This window comes from Gadus morhua, chromosome 18 (assembly GCF_902167405.1).
Source record: "Gadus morhua chromosome 18, gadMor3.0, whole genome shotgun sequence".
Classification (NCBI taxonomy): Eukaryota; Metazoa; Chordata; class Actinopteri; order Gadiformes; family Gadidae; genus Gadus; species Gadus morhua.
In genome coordinates, this window is record NC_044065.1 from 23,498,148 (window position 1) to 23,520,457 (window position 22,310).

Sequence of the window (22,310 nt, forward strand, 5' to 3'; positions counted from 1 at the left end):
AGACAGAAGGCTGTTCAGGTTACCAGCGCAGGAACGACGAGGACGGGTCAGGAACAAGTAGGGTTGAAACCAAGGGAGCCATCCGGGAAATAGTACTAGAGAGCTATGCATGCTGCTAAACACAAGACTGAGTGGAAGGAGTGGGTTTAAATAAGGTGGGGGAACACAGGTGAAGGTGCTTGCACTGATGAGGTGGGAGTGGCAGGCAGGTGATCAGGAAAAGTACTGGCAGGGCTGGCAGTGGGATGGAAAGCCAGGAGCGGATTATGACAGTACAGAGCTGGCAGTAGGACGGAAAGCCAGGAGCGGATCATGACACTGAACTGTGTTAAAGGCCTTTTGAAGGTCTATTAACACAATGCCACAAAAGTTCCCCTTATCCACCTCTTACCTAATAAAGTCTGTATGATAATGCAGAAAGGTTTCAGAAGATTGCTTTTTTCTAAAGCCTGATTGGATGTCAAATAAGATGTTATGCTCTGCTATATAACTGTCTATTTGCTCATAATTAATGATTTAATTTTTTTTTGATATTGTAGACAGGATAGATATAGGGCCGAAATTTCCAGGATCAGATTTCAGGTTTCAGAAAATGTTTATTTTTAATTTATACATTTATAAGATGGGTTATGACATAAGTGTTTTTTTCAGCAGCATCCCTGAGAAATTGTGACGTTGTCAAAAGCAGTAGCCTTGGAAGGATTCAGGCCTTTGAGTTTTTTTAGTACCAACTCCTCTTTACTTCTTTGAAAGAAAAAGTGTTTGGCTGGACTCCCTTTTCTTGATAAAAGTTCACCCCATCCACCGTTCGCATCACATTTGTGACATTTGATCGGAGACCTCTTAACTTCCCTGGTACAGTAGGTTAAAAAAATGTCACTAATTCCATACACATTGACGATCGCGTCGAACGATGACATAGGAAGGTTCATGAACATTCGCGAACATTCGCGCTCATTCATTGAGCGTCACAAGACGAAGTAGCATTCAACAGATAACACTTATTATACAAATAACATTTATTAGCGTTGCTAACTTTATATTTTTATTGTATTTAATTGTTTAATCGAATTTAGCTAGTAAACTGAGTGTATTAACACAAGCTAGCTAGACTAAGATACACTTTAAACACTCAGTTTACTAGCTAAATTCCATACAATAAAAATATAAAGTAAAAACAAGTGTTTTCTGTATTATGTTATTTCGTCTTTGGCAACATGAGCGCAAATGTTTTTTGAAACCTGCCTGGCAAAGGACAATCACGTCGAACGATGACGTAATGTATCGAACGCGGATTACGTAGGCGGTAACATTTTTGCCCCCGGTACAATTGTGGTGTGACACCTGCTATTAAATGACCAACCCGGGCCGCCCCAGTCTGTCTCTGGGGCTGAACAGCTGTTCGAGGGGTCTCCTGAATGGTGACCATCTCCACGCCCAACCTGGATCTAATGGAGCTGTCACACCCAAATTGTAGCGGGCTGAAAATTGTACCGCTTTCGTAACCCGCGTTTGAAAATTCCAAACCTGCCTGGCAGCGGACGATCGTGTTGAACGTTGCCTGGCAATGGACGATCGCGACTAACAATGACATAGGAAGGTTCATGAACACTGTATTGAATTGTTTACAATCTTGGTGTGACACCGCCATCGGTTGCCTGAATGTCTACGGTCATTGACTAAGGATGAGCATCTGGACAATGTGTGGGCATGTAATCTTACAGCTACATTTCCTCTATTCTTCTGCCAAACCTCTCTTCGGTACCTCTTCCTTCCCAATGTCCTCGAGTTGCTGAATGATCTTTCAATTAAGCATTGGTTGCATGTCAAAATTTCTGAAAGTTACATAAAAAGATTTTATAGGATTACTTTATTGATGGATAATTGGATGTGGGAGTCAAACTCTCTCTCTCTCTCTCTCTCTCTCTCTCTCTCTCTCTCTCTCTCTCTCTCTCTCTCTCTCTCTCTCTCTCTCTCTCTCTCTCTCTCTCTCTCTCTCTCTCTCTCTCTCTCGAAGAAGAAGAAGAAGAAGAAGAAGAAGAAGAAGAAGAAGAAGAAGAAGAAGAAGAAGAAGAAGAAGAAGAAGAAGAAGAAGAAAAAAGACCAATGACCTCTGTGGATCAGAATGAAAGGGGACTTATTATGAAAACAACACTTTTCCTAGGATTTGGGGTGTTGTTTTGGGTCTCTGGTGCTCCCACATGCATACAAACTTAGATTTTTTGAGTGAGATAAGCATTTCTGAAAGTTACCAAACTTCCATATTTTATTTTAACAAGAGGCTTAGCGAGTGCATTGCAAATACATGAAAAGTAAAAATACAAGTCATCAATCAAGCAGACCTTTGATTTGGAACTTGGCCTGACGATGTGTGCAAATCTCTCAATAACAACACTTTTGAAATCAGATATTTCTCAATAACAGCTGTTTAAATCAGGTATGAAATCAGGTATGCAATTTGAATACCTGCTGAAATAAATGAATAAATAGTCTTCAATGCCGAAAGATACAGGCGGAGTAATTCGATTTTAAACAACAACAGTCCTAGAATATGACCATGGGGCAGACTACTTTACGACCATATGGGCGTCTTATAGCGCTGATTGCAATTCTTATTGCAGCCTGCAGGGTTATGCGAGAAACATATGGAGGGACGCGGTCGTTGAGCTCCGCCGCCCCACATTGCATGACACGTTAAACTCAACTAGAATCGCCACCATCAATTTGATATCAACAGACAAAATAGTCGCAAAGCCTACAGAAACCATAGATAGTTAATGTGACAATCACATTATTAAAAATAAACTTGGAGCAATGATTTACTGAGGAACTATTTTTTTGGGAGCATGCTTTTAGAGGGAGTTCGCCGCCCCACCTGCCCATATGGACGGCACGCGGCTGATGATTCATAATATTATCCGAGGCGCACCTAGCTTTTGGCCGTGATATTAGAAATAGTAGTATATAAATACCCATATATAATAATATTATTATTATATTAGATAGATATAGAGCTCCAGGAGTCTGCAAACGGCAACAATCCTTTCTCCTCCATTCTGTGGTTCAGTTTGACAGCTCATTGGTCAATGGGCAGCCGCTCATTTGCATTAAAGCTAGAAACACCAGAAACATCGCATTCTGAAGGGACTGAAACAGAGGGGAATAGTGGTAGGCAAGATTTTTTTCCTAAAACCTATTTCCAGCAGACAACTTCAAAAACTCTAAATAAATTATTCCCCCCTCCATACACAGTGTGGATGGTACACTACACAAGCCTTGGTCTGTGTGGCTGAAGGGTAGCTAACTGTTTCAGCTCAGCGAACGTGGCCCCGGATGGGGTCAGAGGGCCTCTGCCAGCAGACCCCATGTGTATTTTAGTCCTGGTTGTTAAATTGCATATGGCTGACTATCCCTCTGGAGTTTGACCCCTTCTTTTTCAATATAGATATTTCCTTTGTTTAGGAGCGATAGTCCTAATCGAGGTTGATGCGTCCCCCATAATTGCCACATTGCTCCCCAAAATAAAGGCTATGTCTAAATAGATACAAATACTTTTTTTTTAAAAGAAATTAAGTTATTTGTCCCCATAATATTAATTATCATGCATTCAATTGCATTATTCAATACAATATATAAATCCCCTGACTTATTTTAGGTTTATAAGATTCTCTTACAATTGATTATGACAGTGTTTAAGATCATATCAATATATCAGATCAATATTTATCAAAATACTGCAGTTATAAAATAAATAAATAAAACAAATATAAACATCTAGATCAAAATATACAAACAAACGATAAAGGGATATAGTAATGCATAATGACACCAGAGCAAAAGTCACCTTAGATAACAAGACAGTAAAATCAAACTTTAAAATGTGGCTTGTGTTTTGATTATGCAGGGAGGGTTCTTGTAATAGTGTATTGAAAACTATTATGTGACGTTGCAAAGGGCCACATACATTCTATGTACAGAGAGAGTTTGAATAGCTTGTAGACCTTTGTCCTGCTCTTCATGGCAACGATCAACAGACCCCCTATAATGCCCTTTATTCCTGATAAAAATACAATCAAACAGACCCCAGGTTTTCTTGATACCTGCTAGAAGTCAACGGTTCATCCTGCGGAGCTTAGCAGGCAGAGTGTCGGGGACCTGCTCCGGAGGGGGTAGCGTCTGCCTCTCCACCTCCTCCTCCCCCTCCCCTGACTCCCTGTCCAGCGCCAGAAGCTGCAGCTTCTCCTCCGGCAGCCAGTGGATGGGCGTGGAACATGACCGCAGCCTCTGGATCCTCAGCGGCAGGTCCCCCAGGCTGGAGGCCTTCACCCCGGGCAGCAACAGGCCGGCCTTGGGCCCCCGCCATAGTTGCTCCTCCTTGGTGGAGCTCATGCGCTGGAACTTGCTGGGCAGCCTGTTTGAGGAGGAGGAGGAGGAGGTGGTAGAGGTGGTGAAGGTGGCCTGGTCCTCAATGAAGTTCGCACAGTCCACTGACATCTGCCTCTCCCGGCGATTCCCACCTCGCACCTCGCAGCCTCCCCCTCCTCCCCTCAGGGACCGGGAGTTGGAGCTTGAGGTGTCCACGGCCAGCACAGTTCCGGGTGAGGTGAGGGGCGGCTTCTCCTCCTGCTCCTTGACACTGTGCGGGGGTGTGGGGACCTCAAAGTTGTTGTGGAACTGGGAGTAGTCCACCCGGAAGAAGCCATCCTCCAGGGACATGACTGGGAGGAAGCGATGCCCCCAGAGTACCTCATCCTCGGTATAGGATGTCCGGGCCTGGCATGTCATCCCTGGGAGGGGGAGGAGAGGGGGAGGAGGGAGGGGAGGGAGGGGAGGAGGGAGGCAGACCCACAGGATAATGTCAGGCAGCTAAAACCAAGGTAGAAGAATTAAAGGTTGATTAGCCATTTCCATATCTTTCCATGGGTGACATAGAAATGGATATATCAACAACAGCTGCTGACAGGTTGATTCACCTTCACTCTCACTTGTGAGGTCACTAATGGGTATAAACGGAATTGGCTTGTAAAGAATATTAAAAACTAGGGGCCCTTTAATTGAATGACCGTTGTGATCGAACCATCATAACCATCTCTCCAGGCTTCACAAGAACATGATATCGATTGTTCATCACAAAAGGCAGTATTGTCCTTTAAAGCTCAGGGGGAAATCTTCGAGCGCTATTGAATATTTGAAGAGGGTGAAATCAAACAATAATCAAATCCCGAGACAATGGAAATGACACAGATTGTTTCCGATTTGATGTGTTCATGTTTTTTCTTTTTAATCTTTTGTTCGATTGAATGTGATTATGAAGAATGAAGAAAGAAAGAAACGAGAGATAAACAAAAAATCTTCTTTCATGTTGTTACCGGTGGTCTCCACGATGCCCTCCAGGATGACCACGATCTCAAACTGCTCGCTTCGGAGGGAGCGCTGCGACAGCTCGAAGAAGGGGCTCCGGCTGGTGATCTGGTGGCAGATGGTGAGCGGGGACACCAGGAAGAGCTGGTCCGCCCCCGTGCCGAAGCCCACGTCCAGCTCACACTGGTCAAGGGGCAGGAATTCCCCCTCAGAGGTCTGCCTTGACTAAGGACCAGAGAGTCAGATGGGTGGAGCTCTGTGCCAAAAACCCTTCAGATACACAATTTTACTATAACAATGTCATAAAAAAAATATATATATAAATCTCCTGGTCTCACACTCAATAGAGTTGATCTCATATTATTTGTTTGAGATTCAAATTCTACTTCTTATTTTTTTAGATCAGTATTCTCATGAATTTGTCTGAAACTAGTCTAGTATTTTCGACTCAACTATAATTCTCTCTCTCCAGCCAGGATATCATTTAGAGAGAGCACTTTGTCAGAGTCCTGCTGTGCTTAACCACATGGAACCTAATTCCGCTGACACCCTGTGACTGCACAACCATTGAGCATGTGGTGGCAGCCCGCAGCAGAGATAGATTTCAGTAGTTTAACATTAGAATCTCATTTGCTGGTAACATTCATTCAGACAAGCACTCCTTATCTTTATTTTATTTTTTAATTTAAGTGAGTTTTCCCTCTCGTACTGTAAGGGTTTCAATGAAAGACAAAAATGTAACAGAGGCGTTTTGGATGAGGTTAGAGGTTAGGGGTTATCATTTTTATATATTGTCCTGCCTGGCAACTTAAAGTGCCAATCCGAATATCTACAAAGATCTTCATGTAAATACATGTCCAGGTAGCTGTTGGCAAATGAGGTAACACAGTGGTGATTGAGCCTATGGCCACCTTGCATATGCACAAACCTGTTTATGATCAAATGTTTCACTCTGCTCCGAGAATCCTGTTAAATGATCAATGACAGAAGACTAAAGCTGGAAGAACACAAGAGTACATGACAGCGATGGAACACCCATCCCTTACAGTCCTAGAAGCTCGACAGTGATGTAACAGAACTAATTAGGTGAATTGCTTTGCTGATTCGATGATTTTCATGATAAATTGGACACTTCCAACCCATTTTTTACTTTAAATAGGAACAACTTATAATTGAAAATCGACTCGAAAGTTGGGAAATTGGGGACTTTGAAAAGGTACACTTCTGTCAGCTCTGGTTCATAGTGACATCTGAGTATATATATTTATATGTATATAACAATAGGTATGTGGCCTAATGGTAAGTAAGTAAGTAAGTAATAAGTATCTGTCTTCAACTTGTGTAGTGGGAAGAGACACCCTTGTTTAGTCACTTCATTAATTAATTATTAATACCATGTGAGAAAGAGGTATTGCACCCCCCAACTCACATGCGGGACGGTACACAACCAAGGCGTCAAAACGCAGAAAGCAGGAGGCAGCTCAGAAAGTTATAACAAAAGAAAATAAAAAAAATACTTTGAGGTAGACATACAATACAGCCTCACAGCAAGCTGATGCATATCAAATGCCTCCCCACCCAGTCTCCCAATCAGGGTTAAATAGGCCTACCAATCTGATGCCAGATTGGGAAAACCCCCAACAATTTTTCTTCATAACACAATGCATACAAATACCTATACACACAACACAGTATTGGACATAAATCACACCTGCAATAATAACGACACACAGAAGCATGAACTCTACCTCACCTGCCCCGCCATTAGCAAACCCAATTAACTGTCCTGGAATAGAGAATAACGCCTGATTTCCACGTAAGTATGGCAAGCCATCCCCGCCAGAAAACGCCATCATTTAGTCGCGTATCACCTTCATTACGCCGTAAAAAACGCCGTAAAACGTAAAAAACAAAATACGCCGTCATGCGCAAAAAGCGCCGCTTTTTACGCCGCAATTAAGCCTTTCAAGAGCGTGCGTAAAAAGCGCAGTTTTGAACGTAAAATACGCTGCGTTTGTGCACATCACAACGGCGTAAAATACAGCGTCTCTCTAGTATGCTAATAATCTCCGCCCTTCTTTTCTCTCAGCCAATGCATTTGAAGTGTTTGCACCCAATCGCTGAACAAGACAAGCAGACCAAATCAGTTCAGCACAGAACTGCTTTGAGGAGTTCTCCTCTACGACGGAGTATTAGTGCCACACATGAAGAAAAAAATTATTTTTGCCGTGACGAGATTAAAGTCGACACGTCGACTTTAAAATCAACATGTCGACATTAAACTCGAAATGTCGAGAATAAAGTTGAAATGTCATCTCGACTTTAATCTCGACATCTCATGTCGACTTTAATCTCGACATGTGTCTTGTAATCTCAACATTACAAGACAGAAAGCCAAAACGGCACATAAATAACAAGGAGTACAACACTATGCATGGTTCGCGGGGAATGACAGCAGTAAAGTACAGTACAGTGGTGCAAAAACTGCAAGTGAGGTAGACCATGAAGATCTTAAAGACCTTAAATTGCTTAGTGCTTGTTCAAGTGGCGTATAGCTTGTAGATAGGTACTATCCCTAAAGCGTGTTGTTTTGCTTGTGATGCTTCTGTACCTCCTCCCTGATGGTAAGAGTGTGAATAAGTGGTGTGCTGGATGAGAGGGGTCAGAGATGATACTCCTAGTTTTCCTGGAAATTCTGGTGTCATAGTGCGAGCCTATGGTAGGCAGACTACAGCCAATGATTTTAGAGGCCCTGCGTACTACCCTCTCAAGCTGTTCTTTCTTCATAACACAATGCATACAAATACCTATACACACAACACAGTATTAGACATAAATCACACCTGCAATAATAACGACACACAGAAGCATGAACTCTACCTCACCTGTCCCGCCATTAGCAAACCCAATTAACTGTCCTGGAATAGAGAATAACGCCTGATTTCCACGTAAGTATGGCAAGCCATCCCCGCCAGAAAACGCCATCATTTAGTCGCGTATCACCTTCATTACGCCGTAAAAAACGCTGTAAAACGCCGTAAAACAAAATACGCCGTCATGCGCAAAAAGCGCCGCTTTTTACGCCGCAATTAAGCCTTTCAAGAGCGTGCGTAAAAAGCGCAGTTTTGAACGTAAAATACGCTGCGTTTGTGCACATCACAACGGCGTAAAATACAGCGTCTCTCTAGTATGCTAATAATCTCCGCCCTTCTTTTCTCTCAGCCAATGCATTTGAAGTGTTTGCACCCAATCGCTGAACAAGACAAGCAGACCAAATCAGTTCAGCACAGAACTGCTTTGAGTAGTTCTCCTCTACGACGGAGTATTAGTGCCACACATGAAGAAAAAAATTATTTTTGCCGTGACGAGATTAAAGTCGACACGTCGACTTTAAAATCAACATGTCGACATTAAGCTCGAAATGTCGAGAATAAAGTTGAAATGTCATGTCGACTTTAATCTCGACATCTCATGTCGACTTTAATCTCGACATGTCGAGATTAAACTCGAAATGTCGAGAATAAAGTTGAAATATTATGTAGGCTTTAATCTCGATTTGTTGACTTTAAAGTCGACATTAAACTCGAAATGTCGAGAATACAGTTGAAATTTGTTGGGAGGGATAGCAACCGCTCCACGGGCCTGCACTGAATCCAATGCCTTGTGTAGATAATTTTGTAAAATTGTATTTCAGAATCGGGTTTAACATGGGAAATGGGCAGATGCAAGGATACAGATGGTTGCACCTCCGTGCAATACATAAAGGTTATGTTGTGTTGCAAAATACAGTAAGACAATTGATCAAGTTGCTTGATCCTGAGGGTGTGGAGCAGCAAAGGCGTGCCCGGCGTCTGAGGCGCGGGCAATATCACAGCAAAGGTCCGAAATGCACTCCTGCTAGATGGGTACGATAAACTAAAGCCTTACGGCATTGCCATCAGTGGTTGCATTGACGGTTTTAGTCGCTATATTGTTTGGATGGAGGCCGACACCACATACAATGACCCCAAGGTTATTGCCGACTACTTTGTGTCATCCGCTGCACGCTTGGGAGGATGCCCGGAGCGTCTGCGTGCTGACAGGAACGGAAAATGGACACGTCGAGATTAAAGTCGATATGATGTTTCAACTTTATTCTCATCATTTCGAGTTTGAAGTCGACATGTCGATATTAAAGTCGACGTGACATTTCAACTTTATTCTCGACATTTCAAGCATAATGTCGACATGTTGACTTTAAAGTCGACGTGTCGACTTTAATCTCGTCACGGCGAGTGTGGCCCTAATACTCCGTCGTGCTCCTCTCATTTGTTGTTAGTTGTAGCGTCATATCTTATATATTAGTAAATCCAGTTACAACAGTGTGGTCACCGTGGCCGTGGCCCAATCGATAGAGACGCTTGCTCTGTAGGCAAGAGGTTGTTTTAAAAAAAAACAAACATATAAAGACGTTTCAAACGTTCAATCGAGTCTCTCAAGTTTCAAGTTTATTTATTATTATTATAGCCATTTCAACAGTATATAAAATACAGTTGATAGGAATTTGTTTTGGTGTGCTCACATGTATTACACAGCAACATAACAACACAACATTACAAGACAGAAAGCCAAAACGGCACATAAATAACAAGGAGTACAACACTATGCATGGTTCGCGGGGAATGACAGCAGTAAAGTACAGTACAGTGGTGCAAAAACTGCAAGTGAGGTAGACCATGAAGATCTTAAAGACCTTAAATTGCTTAGTGCTTGTTCAAGTGGCGTATAGCTTGTAGATAGGTACTATCCCTAAAGCGTGATGTTTTGCTTGTGATGCTTCTGTACCTCCTCCCTGATGGTAAGAGTGTGAATAAGTGGTGTGCTGGATGAGAGGGGTCAGAGATGATACTCCTAGTTTTCCTGGAAATTCTGGTGTCATAGTGCGAGCCTATGGTAGGCAGACTACAGCCAATGATTTTAGAGGCCCTGCGTACTACCCTCTCAAGCTGTTCTTTGTCCTGGCTGGTAGCACTACCATACCAGACCAGGAGGGAGAAGGTGAGCACGCTTTCGATGGCTGCACGATAAAAATGGGTCATGCCTGCCTGACTTACCCCAAACTTCCTCAGCTGACGGAGGAAGTATAACCTCTGATGGGTTTTGGAAATAATAAGACTAATGTAGAGGTTCCATGATATAGGGACTGGTGGATAGTGGCGCCTAAGAAGCGGAAGGAGGAGACCCACTCCACAACTTGGCCATTAATGGAGATGGGAAGGTGCTGGCCTGCCTTTTTCCCATAGTCAATGATGAGTTCTTTGGTTTTGGTTGTATTTAGTATAAGGTTATTGTCTCCACTGCACCAGCTGTTCAACCTCAGTCCTGTAGGTAGATTCCTCCCCATCAGATATGAGGCCTATGACAGTGGTGTCATCTGCAAACTTTAACATTTTAACAGATGCAGTGTCTGTACAATGTACAATTATTAGTGTACAGAGAAAATAATAGAGGTGACAAGACCCACCCTTGTGGGGCGCCGGTGTTCAGAATCCTTGGTGATGACACATTATTCTTGATTTTAACACACTGTTTCCTACTGGACAGGAAGTTTAAGATCCACTGACAAAGTAGAGCATCAACTCCTGCGGCCAGGAGAAAGTTGTACAGTCTGACAGGAATGATGGTATTGAAAGCCGAGCTAAAATCAATGAACAGTACACGGGCATTGGTGGACTTAGTGTTCAGATGTTGCAGAATGAAATGTGTGCAAAGTGAAACTGCATCGTCCACTCCCCTATTAGCCCTTTAGGCAAATTGGTGAGGGTCTAGCTAGCGTGATGTACGTCAAGTACCTACAAACTAGGCACTCAAGTACCTTCATAACAATACCTTCTACAATGGCCAGCTTTATTGTTTCCCATGGGAGCCGGCGACTTAGTCTTCGAGCGGACGATCTGAAACTAAATCGGAAACTAGATTTCTTCTTCGAAGGTTGTGCTCCACACAGAACCTCCTCACCGTCATAATAGAGCACTTCGGGGAACCAGATTGCTTTAGAGCGGTACTGATCGCGGCGTGTGTCTTTCCAGTGTCAAATAGTTCACGAATAAAATCACCATAAGGTTCAAGTGCGGCCATAACTAAGGCTAAATATAATTAGACAGTCTATTGCTGGTTTAGGTGGTTGGCTCTTTTTTCTTCGCTGCGTTTCTGCCTTCTGGTGTAGCCTATAAGAGCAAGGTACGTTTTATTACTCTGTTTTCTGGGAATAATTGACGCAAGCAGAAACCAGAAAACCAGCCGTTTTTTCGTTTTTTCGTTTTGAAAAGAAAACGAAAATCAAGATTTCAGTTCGTTTATTCGTTTCTACGTTTTGTCAAAAAAACGAAAATCAATATTTCAGTTCGTTTATTCGTTTTTTGGTTCTTACTGAGCGAAACGAATTTACCACTCAATATCTGGTTTCCGCCGGTGGGCGGGTCCTCTTGTTGGCTAGCGTGCTTCATTGCCCTGTGCTCTTCATAATAAAAGTTCTTCCGTTTGATAATGTCGACAAAAATATTACTGTATTATAGACACTAGCAGACACAGGACCACACCACCCACAGTCAAGACTGACACGGCTTCAAATAACAATAATAGTGTTCATAATCATTTGACAATGAGAACTTATGAAGTTATGATGACTTCAGTGCAGTTGATGTTTATCCACAGTTAATACATGCAGAGTAGACCTGAGGGCTTTACTACGACATCATTGTCCGGCTCTGAACTATGCGCTCTGTACGCGTTCACATCAAAGGAGCTGAGATCGCGGGCTGCTGATTTCCTCACAGCCTGAGAGCTATGAGGAATCCAAGTGATTACAACACATTTCTGACAGCTGCACATTGCGCAGGGCTCTCCGTGAGACGCACGCAATTCAACCCATGCACACGCTCACACGCCACACAACTTGCGCCGCTATTTGACAGTGGAAGGGTAGGAATCAAATGCGTCCGGGTGAAATTTCAAAATCGTCCGGGATTTTAATAAAGCCTCAATACATGTTCACATTTAATTTGCGTTGCGTTCCTCTGGGTCTGTCACAAACTAGTTGGGCTACGCCCTCCCATACTCAGTTCTGTTCGCTTTGCATTGGTGGAAGTGAGTAGGGGGAGTGGTTAAGTAAAGCCTTCAGATTGGACGGTTTGACTTTAGAGTTACCGTCATGTTTTGTATTATATTTTTTTACCATTATTGTTTTATAGGGACAAGCATTAACACATTTCTCCTCAGGCCCGGTTCCAGAACAGAATGCCTTGGGGTGCATCTGAGATCACAGGGGGTGCACCAGTAGCTACTATACTAAAACCAGCTACCCAGCTTCAGTTCAGACTTCGCTTTTTTACACATAGGCCTTTCCTACCATAGACAAGCACTTCTGCGTAGTTCTACTGACATGTTGGGACAACAAACAATTACTGTGCTTAAAAGATGGTATCATATCATGTGTTATGATGTGGAGAACATTTCAGCTGCAACATTAGCTTATTGATATCTTAGATAGCTTTGAATATCAGATAGGTTTTTGATATGTGTGATGTGTGAGGTGTAAAAAAGAACAGAATTCTACACTAAAAAAAAAACATGTGACTGCAATTCCAAAATAACGTTTATTTTTTTATAAATTGTGGCAGGATATTTGACATAACAAATAATTGTACATTGCCACTTAAAAATAAAACAGATTTTAGCTGAACAAGGAAAGAACACTTCAGACTTTGAACTTTGAACAAAAACTAATCAGTATAATACTCTTAAAGTTAACACGATTGTAAATAAATGCAATAAAAAGAAATATGGGTTCTTATGAACATAATACATTTAATACATGTATTGGATATCCAACGGATATCCAACGGATATATAACTGTTGCTGCCGAAGAAGTTCAACGTCACTACCGTGCGCACCATAGATATGGGTGCGTATGGCAAGCCGAATTGTCATTTATTAACTCAGTTTGAATATCCAGAATTTACATTGCAGATATCTGCAATACAGTTTCGCCTAGTCAAAACTAACATTTCGGATATCCGCAACTACATTCCTCCTATCCGCATTTGTCATTTCAGATATCCACAAAGACATTCCTCCTAGGCGAAGTGACGTCATTTTCGCCATTCATGTCTATGGGGTTTCTCATTGCGGATATCTACAATTCAGTTGCGGATATCCACTTTGTGAATTAGGGATATCTGCAACTGAATTGTAGATATCTGTAATTCCAGTTTGAGATATCTACAATTTGATTCTGACTAGTCATAATTCCAGTTCAAGATATCTTTAATTCACCTCAATTCAAGATATCTACATGTCCCTTTTCAGATATCTTAAATTAAGTTTTGACTAGGCGAAATGAAGTTGTAGATATCTCTAACTGGAGTTACGACTAGTCAAAATGACGTTGTAGATATCTCTAACTGGAGTTACGACTAGGCGAAATTACGTTGTAGATATCTAATATCAAGTTATAGATATCTTGAAAGGAATTTTGATTAGAGATATCTACAATTGTAGATATCTTTAACTTTCATTCTGCCTGGGCGAAACTGAATTAAAGATATCTTGAATTCGAGTTTTGACTAGGCTAAATGACGTTTCAGATATCTCTAATGACGTTTCAGATATCTGTAATGACGTTTCAGATATCTGTAATGACAAATTATAGGACCGTTTACTTTAGGCGGGAGCGGAGCAGCTCTCTCTCCACACATCCCCTGTGTGTGGGCTTGTTCAATTTCATGGCATTTTCTCGTGATCTTTTCGATCACAGCCAACGCCATGACTGCTCCTTTCTTATTCCATTCGGAAATGAACCCACTTCTTCTTTGATTATGGCGGCAAGGGGAAATGACGTATTTCTGGATATCTAAAACGTAATGCCCAACACTCAAATGACGTTTGAGATATCTTTAACTTTCATTCTGCCTAGGCAAAACTGAATTACAGATATCTGCAATTGTCATTTAAGATGTGTGACGAGTTGAATGTCGTTTTCCGTGAAGTCATTGCAGATATCTGTAATTCAGTTTCGCCTAGTCAAAACTGAATTACAGATATCTCTAACTATCGTTTCGACTAGTCAAAACTACGTCACAGATATCTCTAACTGTCGTTTCGACTAGTCACAACTACGTAACAGATATCTTGAATGAAGTTGTTGATATCTACAATGTAAATTCCGGATAGTCAAACTTAGTTAATAAATGTCAATTCGGCTTGCCATAGGTGCGTGCATTTTGCACACGACGCCGGCATGACACACGATGCCGGCCGGCGGCCAATCACAGCAGCGCTGATATAGAGCGACAACATTGCAACCTCGAGTGTGATATTGCTTTATACAACATCGGACATACTAGTAAAATGTACTGTTAATGATAATAATTGACAATAGATTGTGATTTGTTTGTTTATTTAATCATATAAACGAATGAAATTGCTTCCGGCAGCAAAAATAGATCCCCACTGAGCGGACTGTTGCCAAGCAACATATAAACAAAACACCATACATAAATGCGGAGTGATTTTGTCAGTTTGGTGAACAGTCAGAGAGATGTTGGATAATTCATTGAATTTATTTAGCGCTTTTCTAGACACTCAAAGACGCCTACAGTGAAGGGGGGGGGGGACCTCACTAACCACCACCAGTATGTAGCACCCATTTGGGTGATGCACGGCAGCCAATCGGCGCCAGAACGCTCACCACACACCAGCTTGAGGTGGAGAGTGAGGGATGAGGTGGAGAGAGAGGGAAAAGAACATTTAACACTACTATGGACCACATGTAAACCCTATCGACCACATTTAAACCCTATCGACCACATTTAAACACTATCGACCAAATTTAAACATGTAAACCCTATCGACCACATTTAAACATGTAAACCCTATCAACCACATTTAAACCCTATCGACCACATTTAAACCCTATCTACCACATTTAAACCCTATCGACCACATTTAAACACTATCGACCACATTTAAACCCTATCTACCACATTTAAACCCTATCGACCACATTTAAACACTATAGACCATATTTAAACCCTATCGACCACATTTAAACATGTAAACCCTATCAACCACATTTAAACCCTATCGACCACATTTAAACCCTATCTACCACATTTAAACCCTATCGACCACATTTAAACCCTATCGACCACATTTAAACCCTATCTACCACATTTAAACCCTATCGACCACATTTAAACACTATAGACCATATTTAAACCCTATCGACCACATTTAAACATGTAAACCCTATCAACCACATTTAAACCCTATCTACCACATTTAAACCCTATCGACCACATTTAAACCCTATCGACCACATTTAAACCCTATCGACCACATTTAAACCCTATCGACCACATTTAAACACTATAGACCATATTTAAACCCTATCGACCACATTTAAACCCTATCGACCACATTTAAACCCTATCGACCACATTTAAACCCTATCGACCACATTTAAACCCTATCTACCACATTTAAACCCTATCGACCACATTTAAACATGTAAACCCTATCGACCACATTTAAACACTATAGACCACATTTAATAATAATAAATAATAATAATTCATTGAATTTATTTAGCGCTTTTCTAGACACTCAAAGACGCCTACAGTGAAGGGGGGGGGGGGACCTCACTAACCACCACCTGGATGCTCATATCTCAACGCTATTTAATGGAAATTGTCACAAGTTTCATTACAATTTGTTTTGTGAGCAAGTATTTAATTATTTTTATCATATTTATAAAAAAAAAAATATTTTTTATTATTTTTATTTTTTCAATTGAGGGTGCAACAATTTTTTTCGTAAAACCGGGCCTGTTTCTCCTGCAGGGGATTGATAAAGTTCTATCTATGTAACAGAAGGGAACACTTACTCATACTCCATCAAATATTCATACTCATACTTTGCACACTTTACCACAGCATTGGCCTACTGAATGCCACAGATATATTTTTAAGCATTGGACTGAATGCCGCGTAAATATAATATATGTTTTGCAGGTTTGCAACGTTTAAAAGTTCAGGGAAAGTATATGCCTCTACTGGTGTTGCTTAGACCAATATCCTTTTGAGGCAGTGTTGTTTCTGAATATTAGTGTTAAGGGCCAATAAGGCCTACTATCATACATTAGTCACCATGTCTGTGAACAAATTTGTATGCAGTTACATATTAATATATCCCCCCCCCCCCAAAAAAATCGAACTCTGAACTCAGTTCAAAAATGGAGAGCCCTGCATTGCGCATCTGTTGACCTTTATCCATTTACATTAAACAGATAATTTTTTCTTGCTGGAAGATATTTGGGTGTCAAGCAACTATGTTGCGAGACAACCTATTGTTTTTGTATGAATTGGGTGTCAAGCAACTATGTTGCGAGACAACCTATTGTTATTGTACGAATTCTTATTATTGGGTGTCAAGCAACTATGTTGCGAGACAACCTATTGTTTTCGTACGAATTCTTATTGGGTGTCAAGCAACTATGTTGCGAGACAACCTATTGTTATTGTACGAATTCTTATTATTATTGGGTGTCAAGCAACTATGTTGCGAGACAACCTATTGTTATTGTACGAATTCTTATTATTATTGGGTGTCAAGCAACTATGTTGCGAGACAACCTATTGTTATTGTACGAATTCTTATTATTATTGGGTGTCAAGCAACTATGTTGCGAGACAACCTATTGTTATTGTACGAATTCTTATTATTGGGTGTCAAGCAACTATGTTGCGAGACAACCTATTGTTATTGTACGAATTCTTATTGGGTGTCAAGCAACTATGTTGCGAGACAACCTATTGTTATTGTACGAATTCTTATTGGGTGTCAAGCAACTATGTTGCGAGACAACCTATTGTTATTGTACGAATTCTTATTATTGGGTGTCAAGCAACTATGTTGCGAGACAACCTATTGTTTTCGTACGAATTCTTATTGGGTGTCAAGCAACTATGTTGCGAGACAACCTATTGTTTTCGTACGAATTCTTATTATTATTGGGTGTCAAGCAACTATGTTGCGAGACAACCTATTGTTTTCGTACGAATTCTTATTGGGTGTCAAGCAACTATGTTGCGAGACAACCTATTGTTATTGTACGAATTCTTATTGGGTGTCAAGCAACTATGTTGCGAGACAACCTATTGTTATTGTACGAATTCTTATTATTATTATTATTATTATGCTGCCATTGGAGTCAATGGCAGCCCATAGAACCGCTTGGCGAAAAGTTGTGAAATTTGGCACACTTGTTCAGGACTGCCCCATTAGCCCATTAAGCCAATCTAAGGTCGCTAGCCCAACAGCTCTAGCGCCACCAACAGGTCAAAGTTGGGCATGCATTCATGTTCATAACTTTTGACCTATTCGACCAATTTTCACAAACCAGGTATCATTGGATTCCTTGAACCAAGCCCAGTTCAACACATCCTATGACGTCATTGCGCCATGACGTATATGTCCGCCATCTTGGTTTATGTCAAAAACCTTCAAAATGCTACTCCTATCACAAATCTTGTCCAATCATCTCGAAACTTGGCACACATGATCTTCTGGCCATCCTTGATGAAAAACATCGAATAGATTTGTCAAATTCAAAACCGTTTGCCCGCTAAAGCCAATCAAATTTTGCAGCGCAGCGGCCAAACCGGAAGTAAGCCCATATCTCAGCAGTTCTTTGACATATCATAACCAACCTTGGTACATAGACCCATGACCCCATAAAGGTTACACTGGATGAATTTGGTGACCTTTGACCTCTAGGTGGCGCTGTTATTAATGTCGATGTGTTTTGACTCCTTTCTCTTCACATGAGTCCATTTAAAACTTATTTTCAATGTCTAGTGATACTATTAGACCTCCCCGTATAGCTAGTATATTATTTCTTGCAGAAATATCCGCGACAGCCAATGATATTCGACCGCGAACCCGCCAAACCGGAAACACGCCAATATCTCAGCATCCCTTTGACATATCATAACCAAACTTGATACATAGACCCATAACATCATCAGGGGGACACTCAATGAATTTGGTGACCATTGACCTATAGGGGAAGCTATAATTAATGAAGACGTGTTTTAACTCCTCTCTCTTCACATGAGTACATTTCAAACTTATTTTTAATGTCTGAGGATACTGCCAGACCTCCTTATGTAGCTTATGAATTATTTCTCATTGCATCAGAACTTGGCCGCCATGTTGCAAGTTGTCAAAATCAGTTGAAAATTTCCACAGGCCACAAATTATGTCTGTGTTGTCTCTCCTGGCACTCATTTAATATTCTTACATTGATTTCTTAAATATGTATATGTAAAAACGGATGTGAATAATTACTTTACAGTTAAAATAAGCCAATGTATAAATTCATATTATTTTGCCGTTTTAGGTTTGTTATTATTTCACTTCCGGTTTAGTCACTTCCTGTGACGTAATTTCCTGTTAAAAATCTTACCTCTGTAGAAGGAATGGCAGACATGTGCATCTTCTGATTGTAATCCGCTAGCATCCACATGAAAGCATCTAAGAGGCAATGCCGTAAGTTTGTTTAATCAATGCAAGACATGTTTAAGATAATATATTAGAGTGGATTTATTTAAAAATAATGTTTGATGTGTTGTTAAAAACGTTTTGGTTAGCAATTGTGTACAAACTAAAATCAATGCATTGGCATCAGAATGTCTTCATGCAGTGTTAGACAGTTCATATTATTATTTACAACTATGTACAACATGCTGTTTAGTCAAATGTACATTCAGTATTTTTGTATTCTTTTATTTGCAGTTTTCACCGTCTGTTCATGAGGAATTGTGACAGTAAATGGTCAACCTTACTACGACTCTGTCTTCATTGGCTACGGTTTAACTCTGTGTTAAGTCAGGGTTACAACACACTGCACGAGAACACTACAATGTCCAATCTTCATAGAACTTGGCAAAAATGATCTTCCGACCAAGCTGAACAAATGTATCAAACCGCTTTCTCAAATTCAAAACCGTTTGGCCGTGACAGCCAATCAAACTTGACGACGCTCATTAATGGGTAGACACTGCACTCGTGTGGCGACAAGCGGTACTTAATGTATACTACAACAATGACTATATTTACCATTACGCCGATTTACAATATAAACTTCAATTCCCGATGGATTAGATGCTTCACGAACCACCTCCAGAACGGGTGCTTGTTTACATTGTGTCTCTTTTAGGAATATTGTTCCGAATACCCCTATGTATTTGTGACATTTGTTCTGTCAGGCAGACTGTATTGCGCCCTTACCTCTAGGTGGGGTCCTTTTCCCATTTCCTCATCCCACCGGCTGTCGGTATTGCCGATTTCCGAGACGGTCGTCATGTAGCCCCCTGGCCGATTACGTCCGCCCGGCAAAATTAGCTTACCGAGTCCCATTATGCTTGACACCCACATTGCTGCTCGCAGCTATATTTATTATTGGGTGTCAAGCAACTATGTTGCGAGACAACCTATTGTTATTGTACGAATTCTTATTATTATTATTATTATTATGCTGCCATTGGAGTCAATGGCAGCCCATAGAACCGCTTGGCGAAAAGTTGTGAAATTTGGCACACTTGTTCAGGACTGCCCCATTAGCCCATTAAGCCAATCTAAGGTCGCTAGCCCAACAGCTCTAGCGCCACCAACAGGTCAAAGTTGGGCATGCATTCATGTTCATAACTTTTGACCTATTCGACCAATTTTCACAAACCAGGTATCATTGGATTCCTTGAACCAAGCCCAGTTCAACACATCCTATGACGTCATTGCGCCATGACGTATATGTCCGCCATCTTGGTTTATGTCAAAAACCTTCAAAATGCTACTCCTATCACAAATCTTGTCCAATCATCTCGAAACTTGGCACACATGATCTTCTGGCCATCCTTGATGAAAAACATCGAATAGATTTGTCAAATTCAAAACCGTTTGCCCGCTAAAGCCAATCAAATTTTGCAGCGCAGCGGCCAAACCGGAAGTAAGCCCATATCTCAGCAGTTCTTTGACATATCATAACCAACCTTGGTACATAGACCCATGACCCCATAAAGGTTACACTGGATGAATTTGGTGACCTTTGACCTCTAGGTGGCGCTGTTATTAATGTCGATGTGTTTTGACTCCTTTCTCTTCACATGAGTCCATTTAAAACTTATTTTCAATGTCTAGTGATACTATTAGACCTCCCCGTATAGCTAGTATATTATTTCTTGCAGAAATATCCGCGACAGCCAATGATATTCGACCGCGAACCCGCCAAACCGGAAACACGCCAATATCTCAGCATCCCTTTGACATATCATAACCAAACTTGATACATAGACCCATAACATCATCAGGGGGACACTCAATGAATTTGGTGACCATTGACCTATAGGGGAAGCTATAATTAATGAAGACGTGTTTTAACTCCTCTCTCTTCACATGAGTACATTTCAAACTTATTTTTAATGTCTGAGGATACTGCCAGACCTCCTTATGTAGCTTATGAATTATTTCTCATTGCATCAGAACTTGGCCGCCATGTTGCAAGTTGTCAAAATCAGTTGAAAATTTCCACAGGCCACAAATTATGTCTGTGTTGTCTCTCCTGGCACTCATTTAATATTCTTACATTGATTTCTTAAATATGTATATGTAAAAACGGATGTGAATAATTACTTTACAGTTAAAATAAGCCAATGTATAAATTCATATTATTTTGCCGTTTTAGGTTTGTTATTATTTCACTTCCGGTTTAGTCACTTCCTGTGACGTAATTTCCTGTTAAAAATCTTACCTCTGTAGAAGGAATGGCAGACATGTGCATCTTCTGATTGTAATCCGCTAGCATCCACATGAAAGCATCTAAGAGGCAATGCCGTAAGTTTGTTTAATCAATGCAAGACATGTTTAAGATAATATATTAGAGTGGATTTATTTAAAAATAATGTTTGATGTGTTGTTAAAAACGTTTTGGTTAGCAATTGTGTACAAACTAAAATCAATGCAATTGGCATCAGAATGTCTTCATGCAGTGTTAGACAGTTCATATTATTATTTACAACTATGTACAACATGCTGTTTAGTCAAATGTACATTCAGTATTTTTGTATTCTTTTATTTGCAGTTTTCACCGTCTGTTCATGAGGAATTGTGACAGTAAATGGTCAACCTTACTACGACTCTGTCTTCATTGGCTACGGTTTAACTCTGTGTTAAGTCAGGGTTACAACACACTGCACGAGAACACTACAATGTCCAATCTTCATAGAACTTGGCAAAAATGATCTTCCGACCAAGCTGAACAAATGTATCAAACCGCTTTCTCAAATTCAAAACCGTTTGGCCGTGACAGCCAATCAAACTTGACGACGCTCATTAATGGGTAGACACTGCACTCGTGTGGCGACAAGCGGTACTTAATGTATACTACAACAATGACTATATTTACCATTACGCCGATTTACAATATAAACTTCAATTCCCGATGGATTAGATGCTTCACGAACCACCTCCAGAACGGGTGCTTGTTTACATTGTGTCTCTTTTAGGAATATTGTTCCGAATACCCCTATGTATTTGTGACATTTGTTCTGTCAGGCAGACTGTATTGCGCCCTTACCTCTAGGTGGGGTCCTTTTCCCATTTCCTCATCCCACCGGCTGTCGGTATTGCCGATTTCCGAGACGGTCGTCATGTAGCCCCCTGGCCGATTACGTCCGCCCGGCAAAATTAGCTTACCGAGTCCCATTATGCTTGACACCCACATTGCTGCTCGCAGCTATATTTATTATTATTATGCTGCCATTGGAGTCAATGGCAGCCCATAGAACCGCTTGGCGAAAAGTTGTGAAATTTGGCACACTTGTTCAGGACTGCCCCATTAGCCCATTAAGCC

General features: G+C 41.0%; 1 protein-coding gene across 2 annotated transcripts in view; it reads right to left on the reverse strand.

Moving 5' to 3' along the window:
• Positions 1 to 3,828: 3,828 nt before the first annotated feature.
• The window catches only part of LOC115531375 (G protein-activated inward rectifier potassium channel 1-like), a 239,665-nt gene continuing 221,183 nt past the window's right edge, over positions 3,829 to 22,310 (reverse strand). For both annotated transcript variants that reach the window (XM_030340599.1, XM_030340598.1), the window contains 2 exons: positions 5,370 to 5,586; positions 3,829 to 4,787 (listed from right to left, as the gene is read on the reverse strand). In XM_030340599.1, the coding sequence (XP_030196459.1) occupies positions 4,111 to 4,787; positions 5,370 to 5,586 (894 nt within the window). In that variant the 3' untranslated portion in view covers positions 3,829 to 4,110. The remainder of the gene's footprint in view (positions 4,788 to 5,369; positions 5,587 to 22,310) is intronic.